This window comes from Microcebus murinus, chromosome 1, assembly GCF_040939455.1.
Source record: "Microcebus murinus isolate Inina chromosome 1, M.murinus_Inina_mat1.0, whole genome shotgun sequence".
Taxonomy (NCBI): Eukaryota; Metazoa; Chordata; class Mammalia; order Primates; family Cheirogaleidae; genus Microcebus; species Microcebus murinus.
The window spans coordinates 90860718-90880304 of NC_134104.1; the positions used below are offsets into that span (position 1 = coordinate 90860718).

Below are 19587 nucleotides of genomic sequence, written 5' to 3' on the forward strand. Positions count from 1 at the left end.
AAGCTGTGGCTTACTCAGGTCTTTCCCACAGTTCATCCCACACGGCTGGGACAAAACCTCAGGTCTCTTGATGCACATTGTGCTCGTTGTATGAAGGCGTGCTCTCACCTTTCACAGTGTTACCTTCAGAAACCTGCATGTGGTTTAGAAATGACCCGTGGGTTCACCGTATTTCTCAAGAACTTTTGCATGTAGTTAAACCACAAGCAACTGGAATACTTGGGAAACATGTACTACCTAATTAACTTTTCTGGTTAACCAAATGTGAACCAGACAAAATATTGCTATATCAGTCTTCCATTCAAAGGTTTTTCTAAACTTTAATGGTTCACTTTCCTGCTTTGGTAAGAGGAGTGTCGCAAACAGCTTTTGATCGAATTTTAATGACCAAGTCTCCTACTGTGTCTCAGCCATCACTTGGGGCATTGGTCACCTTTTCAAAGCCTGCACTGATAGGCTGCTTCGTAGTTTGCAAACTGCATCCATAAGCAGCATCTCATTAAATCCTCATGACAGCTTTGCAAGGTAGCTATTATTTCTCCCACCTTTCAGATAAGAAAACTGCAGCTCAGGGGTTTTAAGAGACACATCCATGGCCACACAGCAGAGTCAAAGTCCAGGCCTCAGTGTTCTGATATCAAACCCAGTACCTCTGTAGACATAGAGGGTGTGGTTGATTGTCCTGAATCTCTCTCAGCCCACGATATACCCATGCGTCATCAATCAGGAGTCCCAGCAGGAAGCACATGGCACACTCAAACCTGGTATTTTGAAGAAAGTTAATGAAAAGAACTATATACAAGCCAGGCGTGGTGGCTCACGCCTGTAATCCTAGCACTCTGGGAGGCTGAGGCGGGCGGATTGCTCGAGGTCAGGAGTTCGAAACCAGCCTGAGCAAGAGCAAGACCCCGTCTCTACTATAAATAGAAAGAAATTAATTGGCCAACTAATATATATATATATATAAAAATTAGCCGGGCATGGTGGCACATGCCTGTAGTCCCAGCTACTCGGGAGGCTGAGGCAGAAGGATTGCTTGAGCCCAAGAGTTTGAGGTTGCTGTGAGCTAGGCTGACGCCATGGCACTCACTCTAGCCTGGGCAACAAGCGAGACTCTGTCTCAAAAAAAAAAATTAAAAAAAAAAAAAAAAAAAAAAGAACTATATACAAAGATGTGGGCAGTGATTAGAGAACCATGAGAAAAATGTTGTTTTAGGGGCTAGAATCATGTGTACCATCCTCTGCATGAAAGGATAAGAAGGGGAAAAGTTAGCAGGACCAGAGAGAGAGGGCCACCCAGCAGGAGCCATGGTCTCTAATGCATGCTCACAGCCAAACCACAGCAGGGGCTGGAAACAAATACATAGCCTCCTTCTCTTCTACCTTCCTAATCACTTGCTAGTACCTCCCATTCACCAACCCAACCAGAGCGAAAGGGAGCCTTCAATGTGCTCCACACCGGCCAACTCCTGAGGACACAGAGGATGGGCTGGTGAGAGATCTGAAAGGACAGGCAGAGGACACCTGCACCCGCCAAAGCTGCCTTGTGTCTAACTTCCCGACGTTCTGTGTCTTGCAGTAATTTCTTTTATGGCCACAATAGCTACCATTGAGCTAAGCACATAGTAGCAACTTATGAAATACTTTTACAATAATTTAAAAAATTCTTAAATCTTTTATGGTGGCATAGAAGGATTAACTGATATATTTGTATGACTCATCCCTTCTAAAAGAGAGCTTTCCCAATAAAATCTGATTAGTGAAGAGTTTTTCATTTCTTGGGCTCTGGTTTTATTATTACTATATGTACGATGAATAACACATGACACCAAGAAAATACCTGTGGGTCCAGGGGAGAGGAGAGAAGAAGGTGATGTCAGCCTGTGACACCTTCCCCGACTGGGGATTGGGAGGAGAAAAGTGGCATCTCAACGCTGAGTGACCAGATCTCTGAACCAGCTGCTCCTTGCTTCTCCAAGTAGATGCTCTCGAGAGTATTTTCACAACAATTTCCAACAAGTACACACATGGATAATATGCTCAGTCCCTAGGGTGTTGACAATCAAAGGAACAGAATGGGAAACTACTTTTTAAATAGAAATACCGTCCTAGACCAGGCAAAGATCAATTATCCTCATAAGGTTTCTTTTAAAAAAAAGGAATATTTTATTTCAAGCAAACAAAGTTGAACTGATTTCTCTTTGTTTTGCTTTGCTTCATATTGGAAGCAGATGAATTTTTAATTCATGTATCGATTTATAGGAAATCAATATTTATAGTTTTAAATAATTAACCGTGGAAGTACAGGAGTAAACGCTTCAGAGTTTCTTTTAAATGCTCGGATGTGCAGACTTCTGCCCATTCCAGAAAAAACAGCCTCAGAAGAAAAATATAACCACTTTGCCTAGTACATAGTAGAGACTCAGTGAGATATTATCATCACAACTATTCACATCCTCCTTTTTTTTTTATTTCAGCATATTATGGGGGTACAGATTTTAAGGTTTCAATAAATGCCCATTTCCCCCCCTCCCCCCTCAAGTCTGAGTCTCCAGCATGACCATCCCCCAGATGGTGCACATCTCACTCATTATATATGTATATACCCGCCCCCCTCCCCCCTGCCCAATACCCTATTACTGTAGTACCTATGTGACCACTTAGGTGCTGTTCAGTTAATACCAATTTGCTGGTGAGTATATGTGGTGCTTGTTTTTCCATTCTTGGGAAACTTCACTTAATAGTACGGGTTCCAGCTCTAACCAGGAAAATATAAGATGTGCTATATCACCATTGTTTCTTAGAGCTGAATAGTACTCCATGGTATACATATACCACATTTTATTAATCCATTCTTGGATTGATGGGCACTTGGGCTGTTTCCACAGCCTTGCAATTATGAATTGTGGTGCTATAAACATTCGAGTGCAGGAGTCTTTTTTGTAGAGTGTCATTGGATCTTTTGGGTAGATGCCCAGCAATGGGATTGCTGGATCAAATGGTAGATTCACTTGTATTCCTTTAAGGTATCTCCATATTGCTTTCCACAGAGGTTGAACTAATTTGCAGTCCCACAAGCAGTGTAGGAGTATAGAATTTTTTTATTTCCATCTTGATTTCTTCATTTATGAAGTAATCATTTAGTAGGAGGTTGTTTAATTTCCACGTTTTTGTGTAGAAATGTGTGTTTCTGTTAGGGTTGATTTCTACTTTTATTCCACTGTGATCTGAGAAGGTACATGGTATGATTTCTATTTTTTTTAATTTCTTGAGATTTACTTTGTGTCCTAGGATATGGTCAATCTTAGAGAATGTCCCGTGAGCTGATGAGAAGAACGTATATTCAGTGGATTGTGGGTAGAATGCCTGTAGATATCAGTCAGACCCAGTTGTTCCAAGGTTTTGTTTAAGTCCATTATTTCTTTATGAATTTTCTGTTTGGAGGATCTGTCTTGTGCCGTCAGTGGGGTGTTGAAATCTCTGGTGATTATGGAGTTGCTATTAATCCATTTGCTTAGCTCCAGTAAGGTTTGCTTTATGAAACTGGGAGCACCTAAGTTGGGTGCATATATATTTAAAATTGTTATCTCTTCTTGTTGAACTGTGCCCTTCACCATTATAGAATAACCCTCTTTGTCTTTCACTACTTTTGTTGCTTTAACAACTAAATCGTCTGAAACTAGAACTGCCACGCCAGCCTTCTTTTGGCTTCCACTTGCCTGGAATACTGATCTCCACCCTTTTACTTTTAGTCTATATGCATCCTTGCAGGTTAGATGTGTTTCCTGAAGACAGCATATACTTGGCCTGTATTTTCTTATCCATTCAGCCAGCCTATGTCTCTTGAGTGGAGAATTTAAGCCATTCACATTTATTGAGAGAACTGATAGGTAAGGTAGATTACTGTTCATTCTGTTGGGTTGGATGTTGTTGCTTTGATTTCTCTCTTAAGCCATTGTATTATCTGGCCTTTAATCTTTGGGTTTTGGTTGTTTTTATATTCATGAGTTTTTATTATGGTGTTCTGTGCGTAACAATGTTTTGAGTACTTCTTGTAGGGCTGGTCTTGTCTTGGTGAATTCTCTGAGACTTTGCTTGTCTGAGAATGTCTTTATTTCTCCTTCATATACAAAGCTTAGTTTTGCAGGGAATAGGATTCTAGGGTGGGCATTGTTTTGTTTCAGAAGAGTGAGAATGGGCCCCCAGTCTCTCCTTGCTTGTAAAGTCTCATTAGAGAAGTCTGGTGTTATTCGAATTGGCTTTCCCTTGTATGTCACTTGCTTCTTTTGTCTTACAGCTCTTAGAAGGGCCTCTTTAGTTGATATTTTGGTCAGTCTGATGACTGCATGTCGTGACGTCTTCCTGTTTGCATTGAATCTCCCAGGGGTCCTCTGAGCTTCTTGAACTTGTATATCGATATTTTGAGCAAGGCCTTGGAAATTTTCCTCTATTATATCTTCAAATAGCTTGTCCAACCCTTGGGTGTTGTCCTCTTCCCTTTCTGGTAATTCTATGACCCTCACATTAAGTTTCTTCACATAATCCCACATCTCTTGTAGGCTTTGCTCTTTTCTCTTGTTTCTCTGCTCTATCTCTGTGATGGTTTTATTTAGTTGGAGGGTGTTATCTTCAATCTCTGAGATTCTTTCTTCTGTTTGATCTACCCTGTTCTTGAGACTTTCCACTGTATTTTGTAGTTCCCTGAATTGATTCTTCATTTCCAGGAGTTCAGTTAAACTTTTCTTCATTGTGTCTATTTCTTTTTCCAGGTCCTGGAGGCTTTTTGTGGTTTCTTTGTGTTGGTTATTGAGTTGTTGTTGCAGCTGGGTGAGTGTTCTTATGATCCACAGACGAAATTCCTCTTCTGTCATTTTGGTTGCCTGATTTGGTTGGTGCCCGTTTCTAGGGGGCTGGTGCTCCTCTTTGGGGGTGTGTTTTCCGTTTGGTTCTTCATATTTCCTGAGTTCCTTCGCTGATTTCTTCCCATATCAATCAGTTGTTGTTTCTTTCCTTTAGGTTTTTGTTTGGATATTCACACACCTTGTTTAGTTTCTGAGCCGTTAGGTGGTGTCTGTGGGTGAGATTCAACCACTCCCTGTATAATGAGTCAGTGGGTGCCATGAAAAGGCTGTACAGGATGCCGTCCCTGTCAGTAGGTGGCGCTTGCTTGGAGGAACAGGCTATGCTGTTGATTTTGTGTCCTGTTATCAGCTCTTGTTCTGGGCGGAGCTGGGTTGAGTAAGCCTGCCCTCAGGCACCACCAATGTCGTTAGCAGGGATCAAAGTTCTGTTCTCTGCTTCCAGGAAAAGCTGTCAGGGCAGGGCTGGAATGGTCCCGCTCAGCCAGAAAGTCTGGGTGTGGGGGTGGGGCTGTCTGAGACCCGCAGTCTGGAGCGGGCCTCGCTTCTTTCCACCCTCCCCAACTCCGCAGCTACTCCTGGGCTTCTGCCAGCAGGCCAGACCACACGCCACCAGGCCTCCCCAGACTGTGATGCCGGCGGGGAGGTTCCCTGCACAGGAACGCCACCTGGGCTGGGCGCACGGCCTCCCTTTGGGGGGAGGGTTGCCCTCTAGGACACTGATCTGTCCCTGGAGGCACACACACCTCAGCAGGCTGTTCACAAATATCCCTTCTGTGCCCCAGCAATGCTAGCCCTTGGTGCACGGGATCTGGTCTGCAGGTCCGACCTCTGGGTCCCAGAGTTCAAACTGTATCCCCACCAGGGAGAGGAGTTCTGATCCCAATTCACACACAGGGAGCCCAAGCTGGGTCTATGTCTCTCAGCCTCTGAGTCGGCACCGTTCTCCTGGGAACACCGTGCCAGCAGCACCTGGGAGGGCTGGCGGGTAGGGAGCTCACAGTCTGAGTTCCCCTGAGTCAGCTGTAGGGTCCCAAAAGGGAAGGTCCCATTCCCTGGAGGTGCCTCTGGCTGGTGGCTGTATTGTCTCTCTGGGCAGCCGCGGGTAGGGTTGGTGGAGGGGAGGAGGAGGCAATATGGCGCCTGCCGCGTGGCTCAGGAATGTGCACACGGAGGTGCTCCGAGGGATTTGGGAGTCTGGTGCCACGTCCACTACAGGCTCACCGCTAGCTGGCGGCGGCCGTCTTTGGGCTGGTGTCTGCAGGTCTCTCCACACGCTGGGGAGCCCACCAGCAGTCCCAAATGCAGGGGAGGGGAAAGGTGATTTATCCACCTACCCTTCTTGCTGGTCTCCGGGCTGCTCCAGCGGTCTCAGCTTCCAGTTCTGCCTCTGTAGCCTCCTCCTGTGGAGTCTCCCAGGGTCTCAGGTAACCCTCCTTCCAGCCCTCGTCTGCTGTATGCTCGCCTTCTTGCTTCTTTTTTCTAATTTCTGCTAGAATCTGTCTTTTCTGCAGAGACACTCTTTCTGGTGGTGTTTCTCATCCGCCATCTTGATCCTCCGACATCATTTCTTCTTTATAAACCCACATCCTCCTTTATAAGAAAAGTTACACAGCCTCACCCTTTGCCATGTGACTTACCTGCCTCCTATAGGAGAAGTATACATGCCACCCCACTAGCTGGACTTGGCCATATGGCTTACCTTAGTCAATGGAAATGGCAGTTTCCACCAGAAGCAGAACAGGCATTTCCCACATTTCTTCCGGTCCCTGTTCTCAGCCTGTGCCACGAGAAAACAGTATGTGTTGGGTAAGGATTGCTCCTTTAGCTGGAATCCTGGAATGAGAAGACGTGTGGAGTAGACCCAGAGTCCAGATTGAGGAAAAGACCTGAAGCCAGTCCACAGGCTGGAGTAGAGCCACTGAGAGAGAGAGATGCCATTGTTGTAACATACTGAAATTTGAGACTGTTTGTTACTGCAGCAAAAGTTGATTAATATACTCAATAACTTTTTAGAAATAGAAAAAAAAACAGCATGTTTTGAAAAGGAAGCTTCATTGGTGCAACCTCATTTGCATAGTGAAAATATGCAGCTGTTATAGATTCAAACTCCCCTTTAAAGGCATTCCAAGCGAAATAAAGTTGGCTGTGTCTGAGATTCCACATACAATATTATAAACAGGCTAGCACATTGTTAAGTAATATTATGAGTAATCAAAAAATCTTTGAAGTGGATTTGATCAAACACTTAGCCAAGACACAACAGGGAAGATTAGCAATGTGAAAATCAGGAAATCCTAGTTTTAAAGACAATTATACATCTGAGTGAATGTGGCACACACATCAGCATCATATGATTTAGGAGGTGCATGCTCATACACATGCATGCAAACACACACACACACACACACACAAACAGGGCCAGTTGGATCCGAAAACATCTCCCTTCCTACTCTTTCATGGTCCAAAAACATCAGCCACAGTAAACTGCAGCCTGCCTAAGAAGTATAAATCAGAATGTGATTGATCTAGAAGTTTTACCATAGGAGGCACTGTTGAACACAAAAGAAATTGAAGATTTTTGGTCTAGGAAAGATAAGACTTCAAGAAATATATTAGTAGCCTTCAAAAACTTGAAGATTTATCCCACAAATAGATTAGCCCTAATCTGTATGGATACAGAGAGAAAAACTGCAGACAAGAAGAGAGTTACTGGGACACATATCTCAACCTAATTTCCTATGGTGTTGTGTGAGGGCTGAGCAGACCCTCAAAGTCAGATACATCTGGCCTGTACCTGGCCACCCGGTATAAAACCATAGCGACTGACATGCAAGGACCCCACAGTTGGGGTGCAGACATAGACCACAACTGGCAAGCTTGGAAGGAGGAGAAGAGTAGCAGAAGGAAGGATCTCAGAAGAGGACCCACCTTCAAAGACTACCTGCATGAGCCAGAGTAAGCTACACGCATAAAGTTCAGAAGGGGATCAGGTTTTCGGGGATAGGATTGTGGCTGTAGGTGAACCCACCATGTCCAAGCCATGGTACATGTGCATCCTGGGGGAAAAAGTCAAGGGTGTAGAAGAATGAAAAGAAATGTAGTACCCAAAGCCCTAAGCAAATCTGCTGAGGAGCCCCTTTAGATAAGGAAACACAGGAATAAAGAAAGCCATTCTCTACGAGCTGGAGAAAGGTAAACAAGAATCCCTTGGAGTGAAAGCACCAGGGCATACAGTCTGCAGCCAGGAAAAACGCAGGGCAGTTTCAGCAGAAAAAAGCCCCAGAGGAGGAGAAGCAGCGAGGTAGGTGGGAGGGTTAGCCCAGATCCTGGATGCAGGATAGGTAGGGGCCTTAGAAGGGTCCTCAGATCCTACAGTCACCAGGCAACTTTTACTTTAACTGTAACCTCATTTTGCCTGGAAATATTGATTAGAAAAATTCTGCAGCAATTGTTACTATCCAACCACATGAAGGGGCTGTTTCTATCAGCCAATGTTCCCTGCTGCCCTAGATGTTTCAGCAAAGGCTGGATAACTATTCACTGGGAACGCCGAGAAGGGATTTTTGTAATCCCTTAGTGTATTTGCAACATCAGGCAGGAATGATTTTTGGCTGTTTACTGTTATGTTTACTTTCGTTTCCTTCCTCTCCTCACCTCCAAGGGCAGGCTCCAAACTAATTCTATAATCCTACTTATTCAGTGAACTCCTAAACCGTAATTATTTTCATCCTGAAACAAACCTGCTTTTACCATCATTATCCTTAGAGCCCACTGAACCCTCAAGCATGCCAGCAACACCACAATGATGACTCTCCTCCCAGGGGCCCTGTAAGCCTTCCTTAGTTATAGCTGTGAAGTATTTTGAGAAACTTGATTAAAGTGCTGGAGAAAGCACAACACACATCTATTGCTCATCTTGGAAAGACAACAGCAATGAGCTTCCAAGACTATCTTTGATTAACATAATCTGGGGATAATGAATATGGATATTGTCAATAGTCACCTAGAAGCATGTTTTCTTTGGTACATTTTGTTCTCTCCAGTAACTTTCCTACCAAGAAAGGAAATGTCCCAAGACCTTGTTTGCATCAATAAAGCAAGTGCTGGGAGGAGTTGCATGGAGAAAACAAGACCAGGAAGGAATTCTTTCCACCTTCAACCTTTGTTTTCATTGATTCTCCACGTTTCAGCATGGTTTCTAATTACCAGGAATACAGAGTGCAAATAGAAGCTGTCACCTCCCTAACAAATATTTCTCAGTGTCCTTGTGACTGATGTGTCTGATGAAGGGCTGACCAGTGCAAGTGTCCTGGGAATATGTACAGACAGTGCGGTCCATAGTCATTGCCTGCAGAGGAGAGCTGCCAAGGAGCCCCACTACCTACCCAGGAAGGAAATAGGAAGTGCCTGTGGGACTAGTGGCCTCCTGTGGAAAAAGGCAATATCTGGTTTTCCACACTGAGCACTTGAGTCATTACGCCTGGCATGGGGCAAGGGACCTCAACTCTTCTTGCTGTGCTAGAGTCACCTGGGGAGCTTTGAAGAATCCCTATGTGCAGGCCATAGCTCAGACAAATTACACGGGAATATCTGGGGTGGGACACAAGCACCAGTGTTTCTGAAATATCCCATGGTAATTCCAAAGTGCAGCCAAGATGGAGAGCCACTGCAAAGGGACCTGAAGATGGGAAACCCTTTCGCCAACCCTCAAGAAGCTAGCATTAAGACCACCACGTTTACTGCAGCCATGGCTGCCATAGGGCCACTCTCCTTGTTCCCAATAGCACACGGCTCATGAGCCTCTTCTCCACCCCACTGACGGTTCCTCCCCTCTGCTCCTGGGTGGTCCCTGGGTCCCTGTCCTGGGTGCAGGCACTGCCTGGGCTGCGGAATTGCACTGGCTTGCAGACCTCTATTTACCTGTCAGGCTCCCCCGGCAGCAGGTCTGCACCCCACTCCCCTTTTCACATCCATCCCAGACCGACTTAAAGGGTCCTAGGTCCATGATTCCTTTTAGAAATGAGAGTCATCTGATGTTGCTCACCTGAGCAAAGCCCTCTGTGGCTTCTCCCTGCACGTGGAGTCACACTCACACTCCTGACCTCGGCTTGCCAGCCCCTGCAGTCTGGCCCTGTGCACCTCCAGCAGGGGAGCCAGGAGTCAGGCGCTCCGAGCCGAGTTCTGGCTCTGGCTACTTTGGGCTAGTGGCTGCCCATCTCCTGGCCTCCTCTGCCTCATCTGTAAAGGCAGAAGTGTTGTGAGGTTAAATTGGTTGACGGGACACCTCAAATCCTCCTCCTCACCCTGTACCAGTCTCATGCAGATGCTGGCAGAGGCCACACCTGCTGTCCCTCTGGACCTGCTATGCCAAGAACGCTCTTCCCTGACACCTGACACAACTGGCCCCTCTCGCCACTCGGGAGCCAAAACCATGTCCACAGACACCTTCCCGCCCCTTCATCGCCCTGTTTTATTTCCTCTATAGCCTGTGTTAGTTTGCCAGGGCTGCCATAACAAAGTACCACAGACTGGGTGGCTTAAACAAGAGAAATTTATTGTGTCACCAATCTGGAGTCTAGAAACCCAAGATCCAGATGTCGTCAGCAGGGTTGGCTTCTTATCAGGACTATGAGGAAGAATGTGTCCCATGCCTCTTTTCTAGCTGCTGGCGGGTCGATGGCAATCTGTGGCATTCCTTGGCTTGTAGAAGCATCGCTCTGATCTCTGCCTTCATCTCCACATGGCTTTCTCCCTGTGTGTGTGGTTCCGTGTTCAAATTCCCCTTTATATAAGGACACCCATCATAGCAGATTAGGGGCCCATCCTAGCTCAGTATGCCCTCATCTTAACTAATTACATGTAATGACCCTATTTCCACATAAGGTCACATAGGTAGTGGAGGTTGGGGCCTCAACATACAAATTTGGGGTGGGAGGCACAATTCCGCCCATGGCATAGCCCTTATCCCTCTTGGAATGATTTAGTTTTATTTGTCAATCTGTGTATTGTCTTGTCCCTCCTCACCAAATGTCAGCTCCACAAGAGCAGGACTCTGGATGCCTTATTCACCGCAGCAACAGATGTGTAAGGCTGGGCCGGCACAGAGAAGATGCTGTGTATATTTTCTGGGATGAATGAACTAAAACTAAAGCAACAGGCCAATTTTCTGAATAAGAACACTGAAGCCACAATAGTGAGATGACTATTCAGTTATTAAAAATCATGTGCCCATAACTATTGATGTGCAAAAACATTCAAATACATTGTTAAACAAAGCAAGGAAGCTTTAAGTCAGAACGAATGGTATAATCCCTTTTATAAAACACAAACCCACACATATATATCCACTCAAATAGATGTGTATGCATGCGTGCAGAAGAGGGTCTGAGAGAATATATATCAGGTGTTGATGGGTTGTTGCTAGCGTGGTAGTATTTTATTTACTCATGTGGTTTTTTTGTTTATATTGTCTGATTTTTCTGCAGTGGACATGCTATTATTTTGTAATAAGAGACTTAATAAAAGGCAAGCTTTTCAGAAAAAAGAAACCAAACTTTCTCATTTGCAATGAGATCGAGTGTCCATCACCTCTTGTCCTAGACTGCAAGTCCCATGAGAGTAGGGACCATGTCTTTGCATCTACAAGCCTGTGTGCTTGGCGCATGTAGATGTTCAATATGTGCTGGCTGAGTTGAAATCAAAAAGTTAGTTACATTCTTTTCCCCACAAGACCTCAACCAAAGCAGTTGGTCTAATAGTCTTCTTGGTACACATGTGGTATATTTTCTCACAAATCCAGAAGTCTTAGGAGAAGAAGAGGAGTAGAAAGAGTAAGAGAGGGAGGAGGTGGAAGAGAGGGAAGAGGAGTAGGAGGTGAAGGAGGGAAGGAAAAGGGATGCAGACACTCTAGGCTTTTTAATAACTCTGGTGTATACAGTGACACTATCCAACCATAGTGATATTTAAGGTGTTGTCAGAAATAATAACACAGCATGAAGCAATACTGTCAAATCTAGGAGGCAATTAAACCAGAAGGACTGTCACCCAACCCTGTGAACCAAACTGCCACATTTACCTGATTCTTCTAAATTAGTGTTTGCAAAGCCTTTAGAAGCAGACAAGTGCTACATTAAGTGCTAAGTAGTATTAATTAATAATATTAGCAGCGTACATAGGTGGTATTTATTGATCATATAAATGTCCTAGGCTTATCAGTACAGTACTTGGAATCAATGTTTGACTATACTTCAAAAATTCTATACATTTATAAATTTTATAAAGCTTCCTCTTCCAAAGAAAGTAGCTTCATATGATATTTGCATTTTCTAATTTGGCAAAACTTTAGAAATCACCTAACATGGTAGTTGTCAAATCTATCAGACCCGACACCTTTTTTCATAATAAACATTTTGTTACAACCCTTTTTAGTATCCTGAAGTGAAATTCATGGATAGCCTGCATATATACAACATATTTCAGTCTATAAATCCTAGGCATGTCCAAATGAAGCTGTCATATGTTTGCACTACATGAAGAATCTCAGCTCCAGATGTCAGGGTGTTACAGGGAGCTGTATCAGAAAAGCAATACCATGGGTAGCATTGTCATGGAGCCTTGGTTTCCTGAAATGGTGAACAATTCCTCTTAAGTTCTAAACTAAAAAAATTACAATCTTCCTTTGATTTATTCTATAATTGCCTTCCTTGGAAATTCAGTGTACTTGTATATTAAGCCTATCCAGATATAAAACCATCCTCATATAGCCATCTAATCTTTGATAAAGCAGGCAAAAACATACACTGGGGAAAAGAATCCTTATTCAATAAATGGTGCTGGGATAATTGGATAGCCACATGTAGAAGACTGAAACAGGATCCACACCTTTCATCTCTCACAAAAATAAACTCATGGTGGATAACAGACTTAAACATAAGGCATTAAACTATAAGAATTCTAGAAGAAAATGTTGGAAAAACTCTTTTAAACATTGGCCTATGCAAAGTATTTATGAAGAATACCCCAAAGGCAATCACAGCAACAACAAAAATAAATAAATGGGATTCGATCAAATTAAAAAGCTACTGCACAGCCAAAGAAACTATCATGAGAGCAAACAGACAACCTACAGAATGGGAGAAAATATTCGCATGTTACACATCCAATAAAGGGCTGATAACTAGAATCTATTTAGAACTCAGGAAAACCAGCAAGAAAAAAAATCAAACAACCCTATCAAAAAGTTAGCAAAGGACATGAACAGAAACTTTCCAAAGGAAGATAGACTAATGGCTAACAAACATGAAAAAATGTTCAACATCTCCAATCATCAGGGAAATGCAAATCAAAGCCACAATGAGATGTTACTTATCTATAGTGAGAATGGCCTCTATCAAAAAGTCCCAAAACAATAAATGTTGACATGGATTCACAGAGTTACCAACACTCATACATTGCTGGTGGGACTGCAAACTAGTACAACCTCTGTGGAAAGCAATATGGAGATACCTCAAAGAGCTACAAGCAGAACTACCATTTGATCCAGCAATTCTATTACTGGGCATCTACCCCAAAGAACAAAAGACTTTCTATAAAAAATACATCTGCACTAGAATGTAATCACAATTCACAATTGCAAAGATGTGGAAACAACCCAAGTGCCCATGAATACATGAGTGGATTAATAAAATGTGGTATATGTATACCATGGAGTTCTACTCAGCCACAAAAAACAATGGGGATCTAGCACCTCTGGTATTATCCTGGATAGAACTGGAGCCCATTCTACTAAGTGAAGTATCAAAAGAATGGAAAAACACACAGTACATGTACTCACCATTAAATTGGTATTAACTGATCAACACTTAAATGCACATATAGTGGTAACATTCATCAGGTGTTAGGAAGGTGGGAGGGGGAGGAGGGGATGGGTATATACACACCTAATGGGTGCGGTGTGCACCGTCTCGGGGATGGACATGATTGAAGCTCTGACTCAGGTGAGGAAGGACAATATACGTAACCCAAACATTTGTACCCCCATAATATGCTGAAATTTTAAAACTTAAAGAAAAGAGACTATCCAAAATATCCCACATGTTTATATGTAAAAGAGTTTCTAGGCTCAGATCATCATAACCAGGATTTTCATCTACAGGAATGTTGAGTAAGATAACTAGAAATTACGTGACACTGTCCTACACATTTAGCATCTCAGAGACCCCTCTCCCCCAAATGCCAGGAGCACTCCTTGCCACCTCAATCATTGAGAGCAAAAGAATGACCAAATCTTTTTCATTTTATTTGAAAGCCAAGTTCCAAAACAACCCCATGGGGTGGCATAGCCTCCTGAGACTTCTGGACCTAATTTTACATCCTTATGTAAAAAATGAGGATATTGTGTCCCCTAAAACTATACCCAAGAATCACAGACCCAGTGCTGAGAGGGCCAAACAAGAAGTACTTAGAGTTGAGACAGAGGAGAATTTTCTATGTGCCAGCCATGTCTTAAGCTCCTTATAGACATATGCTCATTTAATCTTCACATCAACACTCAGAGGGAGGCTCCATTATCCCATTTGGGCAGTTGAGATTGAAGCAAGAGAAGGGAAGTAGCTTACCTGAGGTCCCAGAGCAGTAAGTGGCAGAGCCCTGACTCAGATCATCCTCTTTAAAACAACTATGCAACATAGTGCAAGCTGCAGGCTGTCATTTAAGACTGGAGGGGAAACACCAAGGGGTAATGGAACCCATGGAACCCGCCCATGTTATGAACACACAGGATAGACCAGTTTCACCAGATCAAGACATTAACTATGCCTCCAAGTCATAGTTTGTTTCCCACTTGGTCTCATCTTCTCCTTTCTTGTGTTTTTCCCGCAGACATCCATGCCCAGAAGAAGACAGCTTCAGGTCCCTCTGGACCTTTCCTAAAAGGGAGATCCCTGTTCACTAGATGAGTTCCAGAACCATCCATTAAGGCTTTTGTAGCCCTCTTCCATCAGCTGACCTCTACTGCAACCCCTCTCTCAAGATGAGTGGCTTCCTGGCCTCGCTGGACCCCCGGCGGGTGCAGTGGGGAGCTGCCTGGTATGCCATGCACTCCAGGATCCTGCGCACCAAACCGGTGGAGTCCATGCTGGAGGGAACTGGGGCCACCACAGCACACGGCACCAAGCTAGCCCAGGTACTCACCACTGTGGACCTCATCTCTCTCGGCGTTGGCAGCTGCGTGGGCACTGGCATGTACGTGGTATCTGGCCTGGTGGCCAAGGAAATGGCGGGACCTGGTGTCATTGTATCTTTCATCATTGCAGCCGTCGCATCCATATTATCAGGTAAGCGTCTCAGTGCAGGACGTCCTTGGAAAGCACGCTTCCTGGACTGCTTGCTGCGCATCCCGCTTTTCTAGAGTATTTAGTGGTGAGCTCTATAAATCAGCAGAGAGGCGTTCATTATGTTCTCTTTTTGCCATGACTGCCAGGGAAATTAGGGCTAGGTTTTAACTCAATTACAGTAGCTTTCCTTTCTTTTTTTTCTTTTCTTTTTTTTTTGGTTTTTCAATACAACTATTCTGGTGCCCAGATATCTCCCAACTTCTCATTCCCTGTCATGTTCTAATGGTTCTATTTTTATTCTAACCCTCCCTTTCACTGGAAGATAAGTCAACCCCTTTGGGGTAGGCCAAAGGATACCCTAGGATATAAATAATAAGGGACACACAGAGTAGCAAAATGACAAGTCAATAAATCTGACATGATCGGGATTTCATAAGCCTCGAGCTGGCATTGGAGCTCCCAAGGAGAAGGAAGACAAGCTAGGAGATTTGAGACCATCAAGAGAGTCACACAACACCATCTGTGGTGCCATAGGCACCTTAACAGAATGATATTCTGCAGAGATAGGTCGATAGCTCCTTCTCTCCCCTTGAGAAAGTCATAAAACTCATTTTTAAAAAATAAGGTGCCAGGACTCCCATGTTGGTAATTTGTAAAAAGGCCTTCTATGGCCTTTTCCTCTTCCCTCCCTTCTCTTGAGTTGGCATCCAGAGTATCTTTCCAGAATGGCTGGGGTAGGTCAATGGACAACTTGAAAAACACAAAATCTTCCTGCGTTTTGATGACTGTATTGCAAAAGCATGAGGCTTTGCTGGGGTTTTGGGTGGCAGATCATATGAGTCAACCCAGGTACTGGCAGTGAATGTCTCAATCTCTTCAATTGTTTCAGGAGAAATAGAAATTCTAGCTTATGTTGCGAGTTCTGTGTACTAGTGCATACTACCATAAGAAAAGCACTACATTAATATCATACATCCAGATGCAAAGACAGACTGCAGACATGCAACCAGAAAGCATGCTGGTTTACAGTTGACATCTTTTTACTTTGATAGGGAAATATTTCCAGGTTGAGTTTATTATTCCCCTGTGATGACTTATCCTCCCTACTGGTTTTACCACTGTCCCCTCTTCCTGAAGTCACATTCTTATATGTATTAATATCCTAATAATTGAGGTTTCTACAGAATAGAGGACTTTTCTCCTTTATAGATGAAAATTAATTATTCACATAAATGAATTTTATAGATACTTGAAATTCTACTAACATGATTGCAATTATTCCCAATTTTTTTTGACAAAGAAATTTATTTACCATGAGTTTATAGATCTAAACGTGTTATCCTATAGAATAGAATAGCAATGGTAGGAAAAAAGGTAGACGTATAACCAGGGGGTCCCACAGAGGGCATAGGGCAGATGCGTGAGGGTCCTGCCCAGTTAATGAAGACTACACAATTTTCTGTGGATCCCATCCTATTTTGACCCAGCCCCCAGACCACGATGATTCCTGTGGATGAATCACCTCTGTCATTTCCTTCACAGAATATATTACAACTAGAAACCAGAACAAGGTCCAGTTGCATTCTGGGGACCCCCCACCCAATGCTCACAGGCACTGTATAGTCTAGACTTTTCCACTGCTCAGATGGAGGGCCCAAGATTGGCCCAGCCAGTGTCGTGCTGGAGCCAGCTGGCAGCAGCTGCCAAGAGCCCTGATCGTGCATGCCTCTTTCCAACTTTACAATCAGCGATGTCATGTTGTTAAGTTGAAATCAGCTATGTCGAGACTATGTATTTGTTGTTGTGGTTGCTGTCATTGTTCGGAGAGTCGGTTGTTAAACGTTTACCAGCACCTCATTGACCCACCCCCACCAAAGACCCTGGTACTGCCCAGTAACTCGTGACTTTACTGCCTCATCACGCATCAGAAGAAAAAAATGCTGCCTCTACCCTAATCCACATACGGCCCCATCCAGAACATTTCTCTACGCTTTGTGACTGACTCATCTACCCACTGAAGCCAGCCAGAATCCTCCTATGGGCCCCAGCCAGGGCCAGGACCAAAATAACTTGTGCCAATGTTAGCATATGTAGACCAGGTTTCTCCAGCCAGGCCTCTCACTCTCATAGTCCTTGGTCATTAAAGACCCCCTTGGTCTTAAAGAAGCCCCTCAGCCCTCTTCTTTCCACGCCCACACCATCATCCCAGTATTGCCCCTCCCTTGCCAAACTTCCCACTGCTTCTCCATAGCACAGTAATTAAGCTCCCCTGTATCTTCTCCTTTTCTAATACATGGACCTTTTCTCCTTAATTAAAACCTGGCTTGCCTGAGGGTGAGCCCAGTTTCCACAGTCCTGCGTTTATCTCCAGCAATAATTGCTGCTGCTTGGTTGCAAGAACGGAATAAAGAGAAAATTAGGATTTACTAGATTTAGTTTTTTCCAAGCAGAAGGAGAAGAAAGCAATGGGGTTAAGGGTATTTGCAAAAGAAGAGTAAACCTTGCTGAGCCGCATAATCTAGGCTGAATAAAAAGGGAAGTGAAAACATGAGGGTGATGATGATTCATGAAAAGTGGGAGGATCTGTGGAAATTGGAGATCTCAATGAAGTCAGGAAATCATTGGGATGAAAATACCGAGAAAGTGAGATGGAGACTAGGAAGTGACAGTTGAAGAGGGGTATGTTTGAAATATAGACTGAAGGAGTGATATAGTAATTAGTAATGTTCAGTTTAGACTTAAACCTGGTTCAGCCACTGACCTTGAGCAAGTTCCATAACTTCACTGAGCCTCAGTTTCTCTAATTTGAAAATAATATCTATTTCATAGAGTTGCTTGTAAATGTACTCGCTATTAATACATTGCCTAGCACATAGCACTAAATAAGTAGTTATTATGAATATTATTTTGTGCCAACTCCTTTATTAGGTGCTTGTCAGATAGTATAACATTTAAAACTCATAATATCTCTTTAAGGTAGATCTTATTGTCTCTGATATTACATATGTGGAAAACGAAGTTTAAATGACAGAGCCTAGATTCAAATCTGTTGAATTGACCAACAATATCTCTCAACCCTGTGAATTTAAATCACTTAAGAGCTTTTTTTCTGTAATAATGAATTGGGAGGGCGGGGTTGTATTGAGTTATAATTACATATAGTAAAACACACCCTTTTGATATGTACTATGAGTTTTGACAAACACATACAGTCATGTAACCTTCACCTCAATCAAGATACAGAAGAGTTCCATCACCCCCAAAGTGACTCCCTCGGGCTGCCTCTTTGTAGTTAATCCCTCCCCCGACCCCAGCGCCTGGCAACCACTGATTTGTTCTCAGTCCCTATTGGTTTGCCTTTTGCAGAACATTATACTAATAGAGCCATTCAGTGTATTACCTTTTGAGTTTGCTTTCTTTCACTTAGTGAGGTGCATTTGAAATTCGTTCATGTTGTGTATCAGAGGTTTGTTCCACTTTATTGGGGAGCAATATCCCCCCGTGTGAACATACCAGTTTGCTCATCCATTTACCAGCTGAAGGACATCTACTTATTTCCAGTCTGTGGCCAATATGAATAAAGTCACTGTACATATTCACATACAGGTTTTTGTGTGAATACCAGTTATGATTTCTCTTGAATAAATACCTAGGAGTGGAGTTGTTAGTGTGTATGGTAAGTGAGTGTTTAACTTTATAATGAAAGACCAAATTTTTCCAGAGGGGCTATATTATTTTTTATTCACATCTGCTATATATGAGGGTACCTGTTGCTCCATTCCTTGCCAGCTCAGGGTCGTCAGCTGTTGTTTTGTGTGGTTGTTTTGTTTGCCTGTTTGCTATTTTAGAAGGTATGTCATGATATCTCAATGCGGTTTGAATTTGCATTTCTCTAATTTCCAATGATATTGAACATCATTTTAAGGGTATATTTGCCATCCTTGTGTCTTCCTTAGTGAAGTATCTGTTTAAATCTTTTCTCTATTTTTAAATTAGATTCTTTGCTTTCTTATTAACTTTTAAGAGTTCTTTATACATTTTGGATACAAGTCCTTTAGTAGACATATGTTTTTGCAAATACTTTCTCCCCGTTTGTGGCTTGTATGTTAATTTTCTTTTAATTTCTATTTCTTTTTTAAAAACACTGATGCCCAGGCTCCACTCCCAGAGATTCTAATTCACATGGACAGGGGTAGAGCCTGGGATTGGTACTGCGGTAAAGTTCCCCAGGGGCTTCCATTGTGGGACCAGCTTGAGGACCACTGTGTTACAGGAACTGGAACCTATCTTTTGCTGCAGCCATGCCCTGTAAGAAGAAGAAACATATGTTAAAATAGAAACTATTTGGACAGAAGAATCTTCAGAGATTTTTCCTGGCCTTATGGCATCAT

The 19587-nt window shown here is 43.3% G+C and overlaps 1 protein-coding gene across 1 annotated transcript in view; it reads left to right on the top strand.

The window, feature by feature from the left end:
* Nucleotides 1–19587, top strand: part of SLC7A14 (solute carrier family 7 member 14) — a 114788-nt gene that overhangs the window by 43600 nt on the left and 51601 nt on the right. The window contains exon 2 of the mRNA XM_012779282.3: nt 14742–15196. Within this exon, the coding sequence (XP_012634736.1) occupies nt 14893–15196 (304 nt within the window). The 5' untranslated portion in view covers nt 14742–14892. The remainder of the gene's footprint in view (nt 1–14741; nt 15197–19587) is intronic.